This window comes from Nanorana parkeri, unplaced genomic scaffold (genome assembly GCF_000935625.1).
Source record: "Nanorana parkeri isolate BGI_ZX_2015 unplaced genomic scaffold, ASM93562v1 scaffold1700, whole genome shotgun sequence".
Classification (NCBI taxonomy): domain Eukaryota; kingdom Metazoa; phylum Chordata; class Amphibia; order Anura; family Dicroglossidae; genus Nanorana; species Nanorana parkeri.
In genome coordinates, this window is record NW_017307968.1 from 62,001 (window position 1) to 75,737 (window position 13,737).

Consider the following 13,737-nt stretch of genomic DNA (forward strand, 5'->3'; position numbering starts at 1 on the left):
TAATATGAATAATAATAATAATTTTATGAATATTCCAATGCATCACCCTTTATTAATATCTGATAGTGGACCATCCTATATCTCCGTTGTCTTATGCCTTATAATCCAATGAGAAAACCCATTGAAGGGAATATATTATTTTATTGTTTCTGGAGTCACATCAGTAGAAGATGATTTCTGATGTTGGGGGTTAGGCTGGATACTTAAAGGACAACGCTACAGAACCCCCCCGAACCCCCTCACCCTATCTAGGTAATCTAATCAAATCTAAAATGCCACCCCATTGCATTCTTAGAGCTGTCCCCAGAACAAGAGGTGAGGGGAATTCTTCCAATGGGGACAGCTGAATAAGTCGGGCATTCCCCTCACTTTTAGGCCCCATTCACACGGGAATCGGCCGGCACGTACAGCTCTGTGCTGCGTGCTTGGCCGTATTGCTCAGCTCCCGGGAATGACAGGTGCTGCGTGTGATTAGTACGCAGCCCCCGTCCTTCTCTATGGGAGTACGCGGCTGTACGCCACCCTACGTTCTCTCGCCCTGCACGTCCGTGTGGGTGCGGGTGAGCGTACTCGTACGCCGACAGGTGGATCCTGTCTGCGTCCGAGCCAGGAAACACGCACCCGCACGGACTTTGCACATGAGGTGAGCGTAGGGGGGTGTATGGCCGCATAGTCCCACAGAGAAGGACGGGGGCTGCGTACTAATCACATGCAGCACCTGTCCTTCCCGGGAGCTGCTTTTTCTGCCCTAAAAAACACTTAAAAAAACGCCAAAAACAAATTCCCATTAATTTCTCTGGCCATGTTCACATCTGAGCGTTCTGCCGCTTGTAGCAAAACACCTGTCGCTGGAAAAAAATAAATGAGCTTCTTTTTGGCAGATTAGGCGCTTCTTGGCCCCATAGACTTCAATGGAAACTCTCAAAAATGCGTATTTGCTGCGGTTTTGCGTTTGCCCATTTACATCTATAGTGTGCAGCAAAAACATGCATAGAAATGAGTGAAAACGTTGTCATCTAGGTTTGAACGGAGCCTTAGCACCTGTACACGCCTAGGCGTTTTGTCGCTCAAAGTTATTATTATTATACAGGATTTATAGCGCAGCGCAACAAGACGCTCAAGCAAGGAATTCTATTCATCTCTATGACCCCTGTTCACTCCTGAGTGTTATGTTGCGTGTTTTGTCGCACAGCGTTTCCCAAACGCTCAAAGCAAGGTGATTAAAATTTCGTACGACCTGCCCATCATGGACAGGCAGATCGTACTTGCACTCATTGCAAGTCCTCCCCGCTGAGGGCAGGGCTTGCAGATGATTGCAATGGTGAGCGGGCAGTGTGCGGCTTTCATCTTGTGATCGCGCTACCAACCCGCTGAAAATCGTACGATTTTGGCGGGTTTTCTAGCGTGCTCGTTATATGAAAATCGTGCGACTGTACAGTAAATGCGGTCGCACGCTGCCCATCAACCTTAAGATTATCATATGATCGCGGGATCACGCGCGAATATCGTATGATAACCGTCAGGTGTATGGGCAGCTTAAGAGTTTTTCAGACAGGCTTGGGGGAAGCAATGCACAGCCTACAGGTATGACATCGAAAACAAACTTCTGTTTCAAAATCTGAGCAGTGTTTTTTTAATGTATCAGGGACGCCGTAATGCACGGGCAATTTCATTTGTATCAAAATAACTCTCCCTTTAAGTATAAGCTTACGACACTTTGCACATTGCTGTGTGTAACTATTGTGTGCGTTCTGTCGGTGAGAGTAAAAACGGGGCCAGTAATAACAGACTAACTGACGGTGACGGCAACCGGTGTCTTTTGACAACTGCCCTCTGCAACGGCTCATCAGGTTAGATTGAGTGTTAGCATCTATCTCCAGGACGACAGGCTAGCTGCCATTGACCACAAGGACCGACCCCGGGGGAGGAGGAAAAGCAGTTGCCAGAACAGCAAGTTAAAAAAAATATCAAACTTTTTCTGTACTCTCATAGCACCATCCAATCTTCCTCCGACAGTGTGCCATAAGAAGAGCAGACCACTAGCCGTACAATCTAAGCTCAAAACATAGACAGGCTTTTAACGGGACCGATCACAGCGCAAAATGGGAGCGTGCTGCACATGCTATAAAAGATCCAAAACTGCTCCGGAGGTACCTGAAATGGGTAAATAACTATAGAGCCGATTATACAGACCCCCCTCCCCAGAGCACAAATGATACAAATGATTACTTTTTCCATCTATTATCTTCTGTGTTTTGTTTTTTTTCCCCTTTTATTTCCTTCCTGTCCTGTTATTCACAGTTCTTCCCTTCGCAGGGCCCTTCCACCCAGATTTTGTTACTGTTTGTTGTGTTGATGTCATGACTGCCCATAGACATGTGATGACAGTCCCCCCGATACCATTCACAGTCTCCCAATACCGTTGATTTGTAGTGGCATCAGCCAACGTTCTTATGTTAACAGGCAGTGGGCAGATATAAATGATCCCACGCAAACTATTTTGGAGGGGTATATGGTTTCGACCTTCGAAGGGGAAAATGATCACACCTATGGCCTCTGCCCTATTAATAACATGCATATGGGGTGAATACATTTTGGGATATTTGTAATGCCATATGCTCATATGAAGTACTGTCGCTCTTTTGAGCATTACTCCTATTTCATTCTTGGATGCTCTTTTAAAATTAGAGTAAATAAACTTGATATTTTATATAGTTCGATCATTTATATCAGGGGCTAGACAACCTCAGCACTCCAGCTGTGCGTAAACTACTAATCCTATCATGTATCTGCTAGGGCTGTGGAAATTAAAGATTAATTTCTCGATTAATCGTTAAACTTTTTGATCGATTACAATTATTTTGATCGCTAATGAAAACACTCACCTCTCCGCCGGCTTCCAGGAGTCCCGTCGGCGATCCGATGACGTCACAGACATCGACGTCACCGGACTCCTTCCCCAAGTGGATCCGTCGGCTAACGAAGGGAAGGGGGGAGTGAGATTAATAACGTGCTGGATTAGTGTGATTCTAGTTCATTTTATGACTTCAGTTGACTTTAGTTGGATCTGTATGTGCGTTATAATCGAAATTAATCGATTTTTAAAAAATTTGATTAATCGAACACGAAAATTTTAATCATTACCAGCCCTAGTATCTGCCTGTGGGAGTCATGCATGTGGCTGTCGGAGTCTTGCCATGCCTAATGGGACTTGTAGTTCCAAAGCAGTTGGAGTGCAGAGGTTGCCTAGCCCTGGTTTATATTATTTGACACCTTAAGTCCCAAACTCTTTATTTAAAGTCTACCTATTAATGACGTTGGCAGCAAGTCCCATTTTGACCAGGATGGGTTAATAATGACATTGGCAGCAAGTCCCATTTTGACCAGGCCGGGATAATAATGACATTGGCAGCAAGTCCCAATTTGACCAGGCCGGGATAATAATGACATTGGCAGCAAGTCCAATTTTTACCAGTCCAGGTGACAACCCTGGGTATAGGCAGCACTTGCCTGGACGGCTCCCCCCACCCACATGAACCCTAACGTTTGAGCAGGGTCAGATTGCACATGGGTTAATAATGACATTGGCAGCAAGTCCCATTTTGACCAGGCCGGGATAATAATGACATTGGCAGCAAGTCCCATTTTGACCAGGCCGGGATAATAATGACATTGGCAGCAAGTCCAATTTTTACCAGTCCAGGTGACAACCCTGGGTATAGGCAGCACTTGCCTGGACGGCTCCCCCCACCCACATGAACCCTAACGTTTGAGCAGGGTCAGATTGCACATGGACATAAGACTGCTCTTGGAAGTCTATGGGCATCTTTAGGCTATCCTGGGTATAACTACCTGTCAAGCATAATCTACTACAGTGCAGGCCATGAACAGCTCTCTGTAGAGAAGTGGACCAAGCGTGGGAGATGTTTTTGTTGTTTTTCATTAAGCTTCATTAAGCATGTGCTGGAAATTGCTGTGATTGAAAACCAGGCAATAAGGCATATATCTGATTGATATACAGAGGAAAGCTAACTTTAATATGTAAGCATGTGTAATAAGTATGTTTTTCTCACTTATTGATTTGATGATCTTATACCTGAAGGAGACACTATAACCCTGCAAAGTGACAGCATCTTTGTGAGTGGCCCCCTCTAACCCTCTGCTATTCATCTTGCCAGTACTCCCTCACCACTCCTGCCTCCCTCGCAGTCGGTGGCAATACCTGGTGCTTTCACGTATGGAGGATCATTTACCATTTTACATGCCACATGCCGCCAATCACTAGGCCAGCACATTGTCATGGAACCAAGGCAGTCATATCACCATTTCCTTTAGTGTCCAACACTGGCGATTTTAGTGCTGGCTACAATCGAGTGAGGAGCATCAAGAAATCACTGCCAAGGTATCAGAGGGTCAAGGAGGCCCTTTTGCATAGACACTGTCACTTTGCCCTGACTGGGGAAGGTAACAGGGTATCTTTAAATTGTTATGCCGGTTTAATTATGAATTATTTAAATTGGTCCCTATTTAGTGTTACTATTTGTCAGTCAGAGGTCATCTGAAGTTTGATATTTGCCACCTTTCCAACTGATTGACCTCCCAAGCTGTCTTCACTCTCTCTTTAGGAGGTCACTCGTAGGTTGGTTGTACATCTGTGGTGTGGTCCTCGAACTTGGCTGGGCTGATCATCCAGACCTTGAAATGAAAGGTGGCTTTATCTATTGACTTAAAACATGCTGCTGACCCATGGTTGTTTTATCAGGCTGATCATCCAGACCTTGAAATGAAAGGTGGCTTTATCTATTGACTTATCATATTGTGGTCAATGTAAAGCTCCCTTTGATTTATTGTGTCTTCCTCTGCTTTGCCTATGCAAGGCAAAGCAACAGGATAACTTTAGTGACTACTCCACCAGCTCTGCACATATTTACTTTCCTTCACTCTGCTGATACGTTCAGGTGCCAGGAACAAAGAGTGGAAGCACCAAGTTGTGACTTAGAGCTTCTATCCACCCACATGTGACAGCACTGGGTGCCCAATCACCAGCACTATCACATGGGAGAAATGTGAGTCACTTGCTTCCCCATACTAAAAAGTACCAGGTACCACTCTCTTTCTTCTACCAGGGGAGCAAAGGTGAGTATATTCTGCTGATGGGGCCACCACTGAAATGTTGCATTACCCTGCATAGGCAGTGCACAGGTTTGCTTTAACAAGCACGGGTTGCCATTGCTGGCCTCCTGAACATGCTCAGTGCTTGACTGTGTCTGGTTTCAGTCTGTCAGAACCCCTGATTTGCATACTTGTTTCAGGTCATCCATGCCATTGGATGGGCATGATTGCTAGGCAGCTAGCAATTCATCCGAGGTCAACAGTAGCAAGCTACACACTTCCTCACTACAAGTTTCCTTTATTAAAATAGCAGATTGATTCATGTCAGCCAATTAGATGTCAGTTTCCGGATTTCTATCTGCAATAGAAAAATTACTGTCATTTGATTGGTGTTCTTATGGTCAACACCTCCGCTTTTTCGTCTCCAATATCTTGCATATGAGTTTGGTTGCTGTGGCATGCAGCTTTCTTATGAATGCGTCTTTTCTACAAAAACCCTTTTAATGTGTGATATATCTCTCTTTATGACATTATATTCTACCTCCTATTCAGTCTTCAGGGGAAATTATGATTCCGTGGGCTGTAGATCTGAATTATGTAGGACTTGATCCATTAACGCGTTTCTGTTTTCTTTCAACAGAAAAACTTAAGAACAGCAAGATCATCTTTGTGGTCGGTGAGTATAAATAATTACGGACAGAATTTTCAAAGCAGAAATTTTGTATCCAAGCATGCAGGTGATTAATGTCACCCTAATGCAGCTAGATGATCACATCCCCTATCTCAGGGATGTCCAAACTCCGGCCCTCCAGCTGTGGTGAAACTACAAATCCCATGAAGCATCTCTCTCCGGGAGTCATGTCTGTGGCTGTGAGAATCTTGCAAAGCCTCATGGGATTCGTAGTTCCACCACAGCTGCAGGGCCGCAGTTTGGACATCCCTGAGATAGGGGATATGATCATCTTCGAACAGCAAATCCACATTTATTAGACACAAGTGTATGTAAAGCCAAAACTTTTGTTATAAATAATACAGGAATGGTTAAGACCCCTCTTTGCCCCATTAGGGAGATTTACTTTCACTGCCTGTCTTAGAGACACTTCAGGAATTAAGAGGAAATCTCTCAAAAGTTAAGGGGATATCTCCTCTTAGGCAGTTGTCACCAGAACAGATGTCCCCATGTACCAGAGACAATGGTCATCAAAATAGACGAAGAACATGAATTTCCCCATTGGAGACACAGGCAGTGTTAATCAAACTCAGGGCTAAAATTGACTGGACACGTTAGAAAGCCTTATTCTATAGCGTTAGATTCCCTTGAGACACACTATTCATTTAAATATCTATGGTTAAACGAGTCTATAGATATAAATTAAAGGAAGCAGTGGAGGACTGGGCTGGGTTGTAATTTGCTCCCTGGATCAGTACTTATAATATATGGCCCTAAATGGAGTTACTTACCCATCCTTCACACACACACACACACCCACACACACATTCAGACTTGTGTTCACAGCGTCTTACAGAGAAAAGTCTTCCAGTGCCAACTTACTATGATGTCTTTTAGCCCAATGCCAAGAGGTGCAAAGGAAGGAAGATGATGCTGGGAGATGTGAAAAGGTGTGTCACAATAAACCTTGTCCTTTAAGAACACCCACCCATGTCCTTTAGGAAAACACATCTATCAATAAAAATGAGACCTTATCAAAGGTGGTTGAAGGCTACCATGGACATCCTCATCAAAGGTGGTTGAAGTCTACCATGGACATCCTCATCAAAGATGGTCGAAGGCTACCATGGATATCCTCATCAAAGGTGGTTGAAGGCTACCATGGAATACTCATCACAGTTGGTTGAAGGCTACCATGGACATCCAAGGATGTCAGGCATACAGAAAAAACAAAAGTGGAAGGGGAAGCGCCACAGCCAGGTCACAACCTAAGACAAGGGTGGAAGTCCACGGTGTGGAAAATTCAGATGGGTTGGTCTTGTTTTGGAATGCTGGTGTGAAGGATGGTGATGACTGGTCCTTCTCGCGTTGGATGTTGGAGGTGGTTGATGAGGGGGTAAAAAAGGTGATACAGGTGAATAAGTGCAGGAAATTAAATCACGTGTGTGATATGTAGAAACTCACCAAGAGGTAAATGAAGATGCAATAAGTGGAGAGGGACAAGGATGGCATACTGTAGACACTTCCATTAACGACCTTACCAATAGCAATCAGACAAGGTTTCCCAACCTGTCTGATCAATATTGTCCATGCACGGGCCTTAGCCAGCGATGTCTTCTACTGTCTGCCAGTACAGTACATCATGTATAACAGTTATCTCTTTATCCGACCAAATGTAGACCTGTGTTTAAAACTTGAAAAGAACTTCATAAAATCATAGTTACCTGTTTAACTAAAACATTTGATGTTAGTGCAATGTGACTTACAGATTGAACGCAGGGAAATGTGATATTTATGAATATTCCTGAATTGATAGGACATTCGTATACGTAGTAGTTTGGAATTGTCCATCTGTAAATTCTATGCGTGCCCTCTATGTGTGGCTCCATGAGACACTGTTTAAGGAAAGCAGCTATAATGTCTACTTTCCCATAAGCTCATCCTTAACATTTGTATGTCTGGCTCTTTCAGGAGGACCAGGCTCCGGCAAGGGCACCCAGTGTGAGAAGATTGTAGAGAAATATGGTTACACCCACCTGTCTACTGGGGACCTGCTGAGGGCAGAGGTGTCCTCTGGATCTGCGCGAGGGAAGACTCTCTCTGCCATCATGGAGAAAGGAGAGCTAGTGCCTTTGGTAAGATCAGGACTACGGTGGTCACACACGTTACAATGGATCTGTGCAATCACAGCTATACAGGCACTTTTAACCTCCTTCAGCCAGCTGTAAACCACAAAAATGACCAAACCACTTAACGCAAACCCTAATCAATTTTTACAGAACAATTAACTTATGCAAACTGTTGGGCTGGCTGTTCACCATTTTCTGGTGATCAAAAGGTGGGTGAACAGTGGTTGTCCAGCATCAGGGTATGTACTTGTGCCCAGTGCCCAGGGCTCTGCACTAAAAACTACTTAAAGCAACTGTCACACGTCGGCTCAATAGATCGGGAAGTGCGCGAAAACATACCGTCGCTTGCTCACTTCTCGATCATGTCCCTGCAGAGAGCCGTGACTGTCAGTCACGGCTCCACGCAGGGATTCCCCTCCCCTCTCTGATCCTCCAGCGCTGAGTGGAGGAATGGATGGGGAGGGGGCGGGCACAGCTGGCTCTGCCTCTAGATAGGCAGAGCCAGCTGTCACTCACGCAGCTGGGTGGATCTTTACAGTAATGTCGGGATCTGTCCTGGCTGCGGCGGTCTCAGTATACCTCGAGCTGTTGCTCGAGATATACTGAGCTTTGAGTCACAGGAGGACGCTAGTATATGTCCTCCCGTGAGCCTTAAGAGAACTATGGGGAAAAACACTGACCCAATAGTTCTATTTTAAATTCTCTGCCTGCGTGTAAAAAAGCAAGTTCAGGTCCATGCAGCACTACCAAACAGCCAATGGCACAAACAAAGCTTTTACATATCAAGTGATCATTATATTGTTTTGACAAAACAGGAATAGATGAGCTGCAAAAACCCCAAGTGTCAACCACGCCATTGTCAAGAGATAACAGAGTCAATTGTAACACACCAAAAAATCAGGTATTATCATATACAAAGAGAAGCCTCTATTTCAGGAGGAACCCCTTTCTATATAATTGTACATGCAGTATTAATCTTGCTGTGTTACAAATAGCTTTGTTCCTTTTTTCCAGAGTTCTAATTATAATATACTGAAATCTTTAACATTGTTATTATATCCTAACAATCAGAGTGAAACATTGTTATCATTGTTTCAACATTCAGCATGTGTTTGTTTGCTGCCTTGGTGAATAAAGGTACCGGACAAACCTGCTTGGGGTGTTCCTGGGTGTCCATGTCTCATGCATGTTCATAGTTTACCAGTAACAGTTTGCTATATATACAGTATATTATATATAATATGACTCCGAGCATAATACTAGTCAGCAATATCAGCCATGTATCCCTTTGCTTTAACTAAACCCTTTCTTGAGAAGAAGGCACCTGACCTTTTACTTTTAAATCTTCCCCAATTTTACTCAAGAAGCCTATAAACCCCTGAAGCAAAGTTTCAGAAATACTTGACTTTAGCTCCAAGGCAGGACTCGCCACACCCAGCGCTATGCATGACTGCAGTTGGCGCCATACTGATAGCTGCTGATGCTCCGGCATTGCAGCGGTGCATGTCATGGGGCTCCTCAGGCATACAGAGAGGAAGCATAAGCAGGCACCAAGTGGTCTGTTCCTATTTAATATGCACATATCACATAAGTGACAAGTTCACTTTAATTACATATGATTGCTGTGGACCAAATCAAATTCTTCTCTTCTATTTTTTTTAAATAAATCAGCGCCTTTATATTCTTATTCAAAGTCGTAGTGCATACCGTTTACCAGCAGGTGGCGATGTTTCATTGGTGCTCATAACATTGCATTAGACTGATGTGAATGTGCACTATATAAAGCACTGGGCAAATTGTCAGGGCTATATAAATACCAATAATAAATAAATATGTTTATTATGAAGTGTGATACTTTGCTGCAGAGTTTGACGCTGAAGGTACAATATGCTTAATTCACAGAACTAACGCCTGGATTTTAAAATGACATTCACATGGCTGGAGAATAACAATCCTTATCCTTGTGTTAAAGCTTTGTGAACTGCTTTAATGTCATTTCTCTAATATCATTAGTATCTTAATACAAAATATGACAGGCATGCAGGAAATCTGTCACAAAGAACACTTGGTTATGCAGCAGTTCACTAGCTAGGAATATAGAAGATTCATTCTGATGTGGATATTTATATGCAATGTAAAGGCACAAAGCACTATTTAGGCCTTGTTCACACCAAGCGCATTCCAGGAGCAGAGCAGTTACAGACCGGATCAAAACTGCGTCCAATGTATTCCAATGGTATTTTGGGCTCTAGTTCACACTGCAGCGTTCAGTTCCAGAGCATGTAAAAAAAACTGCAGCAAGCCCTACATTACCTGCTCTGGAACGCATGCAAACTCATCAAAAACGCATACAAATGCCCTGGAACGCACTGAAAGCCCATTTTAAACTAAAAAAAAAAAAACGGCCCGGAACACATCAAAAACGCGGCAAATAACTCAGTATAACACACTGCACTGCGTATGCAGAAACTCATGCAGATCTGGTCAGCATTTGGTGTGAACAAGCCCTTAGTGCTCCTGGCTTCTTACAGTTTTCTGCTATGCTGTTAGAAGTTTAAAATCGTATAGAGTTACCATATCTATATATTATATTAATCAGATAACTATGAAATACCACATCTGGTTATTACATGTTTCCTACTTGCATCCGACAGGTAAAGCTGAGTTTAGGTACAGCATAGACAGCAATAGTCTGGAGACCGGGACTAAAAACTAGAAAGGCACCAAGGATTCCAATTGACAGGCATTCTGCCTTCCACAGTTAGCTGGCTGGAATCGCATGCAATGAGGGGTGGGTAGGTTGGACTTAGCTGACCTATGCAGGAGCTGTCTTCTTTTAGCAGTTTGTGATCTTTAGTGATTACAGAGTGCAGTGCCGCACACTAATTATATCTTATGTCCCCTGGAAGTAAAAGATGTTGGGAAGCGAATACCTTCCTTCTTCTTTTTCCTTGTCCTTGCAGGCAAGCTGAATGGACACAATGCAATGTTTTCACTGGCCTGGGTACATGCTGAGAGCTTAGAGTTTGGAGCTATCAGAATATATCTGCAAAGTTGCATGGTAGCCATTAGGGATCCACCGATACCGATACCGGTATCGGTGCCGCTGCCAAGTATTTGGGCTAGTACTCGTACTCGCCCAAATGCTCTGATGCCTAGCCCGATACTTCCGGTATCGGGAAGCCGGGCAGCGCGTCATTACACGCTGCCTGGCTTCCTGATTGGCCGGGAAGCCGGCTCCATGCTCCCTCGTCACTTGTGACGAGCGTGTAATGACTCGCTGCCTGGCTTCCTGATTGGCCGGGAAGCCGGCTCCATGCTCCCTCGTCACTTGTGATGAGCGTGTAATGACTCGCTGCCCGGATTCCTGATTGCTCGGGAAGCTGGTCAACAGGAAGCCGGGCGCCATGTAATGATGCGGCGCACGAGTTTCTGATTGGCCGGGAAGCCAGCTTCATGCTCCCACGTCACCTCATAACGAGGGAGCATGGAGCCGGCTTCCCGGCCAATCAGGAAGCCGGGCGTCATTACACAGCGCCCGGCTTCCTGATTGGCCAGAAAAACGGCTCCATGCTTCTCGTCACCTAGTGACGAGAAGAATGGAGACGGCATCCCTGCTAATCGGGAAGCCGTGTGGCGAGTCTTTACACACCGCCTGCCTTCCTGAATGGAAATTCCGGCACTCGGTATTTGGTATCGGCGAGTACCGAAAAAAAAATTCCTAGCAGCCATTGTTAGATTAAAGTTCACATATTTTATACAGTATGTTTATTTATCTTTTAAAAAGGCAGACAGCTTTATTCCGCTTTATTAACACTCACTGTGAGTTTATAAATAACATTAAGATTGATTGCATCCGAAAAAAGGGCGTATTGCTTATGCTGGTTCTGATTGATAGGGTTGGTCTGTGTATTTTGAACACCATGCCGAGTAAACATAGCGCACGTACTGCAAACATGTTGTCATGTAGTGAAGTGCCTCTTCCTTCCCCAGGACACCGTTCTGGACATGTTAAGAGACGCCATGGTCGCCAAAGCTGACACCTCCAAAGGATTTCTCATTGACGGCTACCCTCGTGAGGTCAAACAGGGAGAGGAGTTTGAGAAGAAGGTGAGAAACTGACAGGGTCCTGGATTCTAGACTTCATGTCCACACAAGTCTCATAAATCTTCATAGAGGGATGTGGGCTGTTGAGTGTAGGCTGTGGGCTGTAGTTCACTAACCAGAAGCTGTTAGTAGTATTACCTGCTTACATTACAATGGAAGACCTGGCTATACTGTATGCCAGGCAGGGCCTAACAACCTTGAAGTGTAGTGGTAACACCTGCGACCACCTCATCTATTAAATAATGCTTATTGACAGCACAACCAAGACTGTGTTCTGGTTCATCTCTAACCAGTCATGACATACTGTGAAGCAGCTACACACAAGATTTTACATTTCAACATATATCAGTTATGTTATAGCAGAGGGCTAGGCAACCTCTGTACTCCAACTGTGGCAAAACCACAAATCCCATTATGCTTCTGCCTGTGGGAGTCAGGGTCTTGCAAAGCATCTTGGGACTTACAGCAAGTAACCTGTCATGGACGGAGCACCGCCTGTAAATTACAGGCAGTGCTGCATCCGGATTTTGATAGGTGGTTAGGTTGCGCAGCAGCGGGCTTCCCCACTACTTGTGTAACCTAACTTGGTGAGGCAAGAGCTGTCACGGCCTCTACTCTGTGTTAGAGGCCTGAGTTCTGTGGATGGTTTGGACCAATGGCAAAGCGGTGGTGGCGTGCTTTACACCACGGCATCCGACGCTTTGCATTGCACTTGGTGATGTAAGGCTTGGATGCAGCTGTTCAGCCATGGGAACCCATTCCATGAAGCTCTCTACGCACTGTTGTTGTGCCAATCTGAAGGCAACACAAAGTTTGGATGTCTGTAGCTATTGACTCTGCAGACAGTTGGCGACTTCTGCGCACTTCAGCATGGGCTGACCCCACTCTGTCATTTTACGTGGCCTACCACTTTGTGGCTGAGTTGCTGCTGTTCCCAGTTGCTTCCACTTTGTTATAATACCACTAACAGGTGATCGCGGAATATTTAGTAGCAAGGAAATTTCACGGAACACCTGAATCCAATGTTTTGGAGGGGTGTCCGAATACTATTGGCAATATAGTGTATGTTTGAAGGAAGAATATTAGCAATATGACGTTCCTTTCAGTCACTACTACTAACTATTGTTACATACCATTCATTCTCAGAGTCCAAAGCACTTGTAAATCCCACCCATCACCTGTCCATTGTGACACACTATAGATTATTATAGCATCAGCCACCCCCTGACTGTTGTGTGTCACTATACAGTAGATTCCTTTTATCCCAGCCATAACCTGTCCATCATCTGTCACTCCAGATTGCTGCACCTTCACTGCTTCTGTACATCGATGCCGGTTCAGAGACAATGGTGAAGCGGTTATTGAAGCGCGGAGAGACCAGTGGCCGGGTAGATGACAACGAAGAGACCATCAAGAAGAGGCTGGACACATATTACAAGGCCACAGAGCCAGTCATTGCTCTGTATGAAGGAAGAGGCATTGTACGAAAGGTAAGGACAGAGAGCAGCCAGGCAGCTCAGGAAGTTGTGGGAGATGGAGACATTAATATGAGATTTACTTTTATGTCCAACCAGTAGTGTACGCTAAATAAAGGATAGTATATTCTACATACATTACTACTTGCACTAGAGATCCCCAGAATACATACCCAAATGTATGCTGACTTTTCTACTACGGCAGCGCAGTAATGCATACTCATTTCATCGCTTGGCTACCCAG

At 44.6% G+C, this 13,737-nt stretch overlaps 1 protein-coding gene across 3 annotated transcripts in view; it reads left to right on the top strand.

The window, feature by feature from the left end:
• AK1 (adenylate kinase 1) overlaps positions 1 to 13,737 on the top strand; it is a 53,383-nt gene that overhangs the window by 36,528 nt on the left and 3,118 nt on the right. For 2 of the 3 annotated variants that reach the window (XM_018571203.1, XM_018571204.1), the window contains exons 3-6: positions 5,753 to 5,788; positions 7,754 to 7,917; positions 11,905 to 12,021; positions 13,317 to 13,508. In XM_018571203.1, coding sequence (XP_018426705.1) covers positions 5,753 to 5,788; positions 7,754 to 7,917; positions 11,905 to 12,021; positions 13,317 to 13,508 — 509 coding nt within the window. Of the gene's footprint in view, positions 1 to 2,067; positions 2,164 to 5,752; positions 5,789 to 7,753; positions 7,918 to 11,904; positions 12,022 to 13,316; positions 13,509 to 13,737 lie in introns of those variants that run through there. The other variant, XM_018571202.1, reaches the window with a different exon arrangement.